The 3,171-nt window shown below is 37.2% G+C and overlaps 1 protein-coding gene across 1 annotated transcript; it reads left to right on the top strand.

The window, feature by feature from the left end:
* The first annotated feature begins 1,535 nt into the window (after nucleotides 1-1,535).
* On the top strand, nucleotides 1,536-2,456 carry LOC127130558 (uncharacterized). Its single transcript, XM_051059545.1, has one exon. It carries the CDS (start codon nucleotides 1,536-1,538, stop codon nucleotides 2,454-2,456), a length of 921 nt encoding a protein of 306 aa, XP_050915502.1.
* Nucleotides 2,457-3,171: the final 715 nt, after the last annotated feature.

The raw sequence follows: 3,171 nt of genomic DNA, 5'->3' as shown, positions 1-3,171 counted from the left end.
AATTTTCAACTACATCCTAGAACAATCAATCAACTTGAAAGAAAACCTTTCACCGAAAAGGTAAATGAAGATGCAAACAAGCATTTGCAGAGATTCCTCACCATGAGTATTACTTTGAAAATTGATGGTCATACTGATGAAGCAAAGAAGTTAAGAATGTTTTCGTTTATTTTAGCTAAAGAGGCAGAAGAGTGGTTCTACTCTCTCCCAGCTGGAAGTATTACATCATGGGAAGAAATGGAAACAACTTTCCTAATTGAGTATTTTCCAGCATCAGTATTTTTGAGAAAAAGGTATGAAATCTTAAACTTCAAACTGAAGGATGGTGAGTCCTTGGTAGATGCCTACAAAAGATTTAAAAGGGTCATGGTAGCTTGTCTAACTCATAATATGGATCAGACTGAATAAATGCAGATGTTTATTAATGGGCTCAAAATAAAGACAAAATAGTTGATTGATACAGCAGTCAGTGGCTCAACAAATTTATGAACGACCACCGGTATTAAAAAGACCATTGAAGTAATAACTGCAAATGAGCATATGGAATTATATGATAGGTGTACGAGTAAACCTGAAGGAGTCATTGATCTAGAACTAGAAGTTAATAAGATCCGTTTGGAAGATACAATCATCGCTGAAGTAGAAAAGAAATTAAAGGCTATGAATATAGGTACTCAACAGGTAGCTCAAGTTCAACATGTGCAGACCATCACTTGTGAAATCTGTAATGGACCTCACCACACTGTGTATTGCTTTGCAACTCCTCAATAAAATGAAGAGATAAAATTCTTGAAGCAGAATAATCCCTACTCCAGCACTTACAATCCAGGTTGGAAGAATCATCCAAACTTCTCCTGTAAAGATCGGAGAGGGAATGTTCCACAACAGGGTCAAGGTCAATATCAGACTCAATATCAACAACAACAAGCTCCTAAGAAGGCAGACTGGGAGATTGCCATTGAAAAATTGGCCGCTCATAATATTCAGTTCCAAGAGGATACTAAAAACAATCAGAAGAACACCACTGCCTCGATAAAAAATCTTGAAGTTCAGATGGGGCAGATAACACAACAGCTAGCCTCAAATTCTCAAGCTCAATGTACCTTGCCTAATGGTACAGTGACAAATCCTCGTGAGCATAATAATGTTAACGCTGTGGTGACCAGAAGTGTTAAGTCTACTGAGGAACCAGAAGAAAACAGTGCGGAAGAAGATGGGTTGTTGGAAGTCGATTTAGAAAACAAAGAAAACAAAGGAGGAGGTTGTGATAATGCTTGTAAAGGAGAAAGAAAAAGTTGTCAAGCCAATCACCAAACTCCCTTATCCTCTGAGACAAAAGAAGAAAGACCAACATGAAAAGAATTTGAGAAGTTTCTAGAAATGTTTAAGAAACTTAAGATAAACATTCCATTTTCTGAAGCTCTGGAGCAGATGCCGATATATGCCAAATTCATGAAAGACATCATCTCCAAAAAGCACTCCACAAATGTAGACCAATCATTCTAACTTAAATCTGCAATGTTATTCTCCAAGATATGAAAATTCCTATGAAAAAGAAAGATAGATGTTTTGTTACTATTTCGTGCACTATTGGTGATCGAAAAATCAAGAAAGCTTTGATTGACTTGGGAGCTAGTGTGAGTTTGATGTCGCTGTCCATTTATAAATTTTTTGCCCTTGGCACCGTTCAAGACACCAGGATGACCCTTCAGTATGTTGATCGCTCAGTTAGGCGACCATATAGAATTGTGGAACATGTTATGGTAAAGATAGATAAATTTTTGTTTCTAGTTGACTTTGTCATTCTTGAGGTGCCTGAAGATGAGGAGATCCCTCTCATATTGGGCAGACCATTTTTAGAGACATGGCGGTGTATGATAGACATAGAGGAAGGAACAATGACCCTCAAAGTCTATGATGAAGAATTAAAAATTAATGTTCGAAATACTATGCAATACAAAGATGATGTTGGCACAAGTCACACTATAGAGGTAATAGATCAAGTGATTGCTCAAGAAATTAAAAGGAAAACACCTCAGTTACCTTTAGAATGTGTTTTGAGCTTATCAATTTTCGAAAGTGATAAAGACAAGAGAGAGTCAGAAGTGTTAGCCATGATGGAGGAACAATCGCAGTGTATTAGATCTAAAATACACCGGTGGGAAGATTTAAGACCACCCGGACCATTAGAAAATACTCAAGAGCCTAAAAAGGGGGCAGATTTGGAACAATTACCTGAGAATCTGAAGTATGTGTTTCTTGATGCTGAAAAGAAGTGTTCGTCCATTATCAATTCTAGTTTAAAAAGTTTTCAAGAAGAAGAACTCATCCAAGTACTCAAGAAATACAAGAGTGTTATTGGATGGACGATTGAGGATTTGAAAGGTGTTAGCCCGATAGTTTGCATGCACAAGATCTTGATGGAAGATGATCATAAGTCGGTAGTTCAACCATAACAAAGACTTAATCTATCTATGAAAGAAATGGTTCACAAAGAGGTTGTAAAATTGTTAGATGCAGGGTTGATTTACCTCATATCTGACAGCTCATGGGTTAGTCCAGTGCACGTGGTACCAAAAAAAGGGGGGACTATTGTGATAAAAATGAGAAAAATGAGTTGATCCCAACTAGAACTGTTATAGGTTGGAAAGTGTGCATTTATTACAGAACGCTGAATATTGCAACAAGAAAGGACCACTTCCCTTTGCCATTCATTGATCAAATGTTGGAAATGTTAGTTGGTCATGATTACTATTATTTCCTTGACGGATACTCGGGGTACAATCAGATTGTAGTGGCCCCTAAATATCAAGAGAAGACCGCTTTCACATGTCCTTATGGTATTTTTGCATACAGGAGAATGCCATTTGGGTTGTGCAACGCACCTGCCACATTTCAGAGGTGTATGACATTCATATTCATGGGCATGCATGAAAAGCATATGGAAGTGTTTATGGATGACTTTTCTGTTTTCGATTCTTCTTTTGATAAATGTTTGACTAACTTGTCTCTTGTGCTAGAAATATGCCAGCAAACAAATTTGATCCTAAATTGGGAGAAGTGTCATTTTATGGTATGTGAAGGCATTATGTTAGGGCACAAAATTTCCAACAAAGGCATAGAAGTAGACAAAGCAAAAGTGGAGGTAATATCTAATTTACCACCACCGGT

The sequence above is a fragment of the Lathyrus oleraceus genome, chromosome 3 (assembly GCF_024323335.1).
Source record: "Lathyrus oleraceus cultivar Zhongwan6 chromosome 3, CAAS_Psat_ZW6_1.0, whole genome shotgun sequence".
Taxonomy (NCBI): domain Eukaryota; kingdom Viridiplantae; phylum Streptophyta; class Magnoliopsida; order Fabales; family Fabaceae; genus Lathyrus; species Lathyrus oleraceus.
Note: the sequence above shows the minus strand (reverse complement) of the source record. Positions and strands in the feature narration are given on the sequence as shown.

Bases quoted from the DNA above. Each gene is read 5' to 3' on its own strand.
- LOC127130558 (XM_051059545.1), top strand. From the start codon at position 1,536: ATGAAAATTCCTATGAAAAAGAAAGATAGATGTTTTGTTACTATTTCG.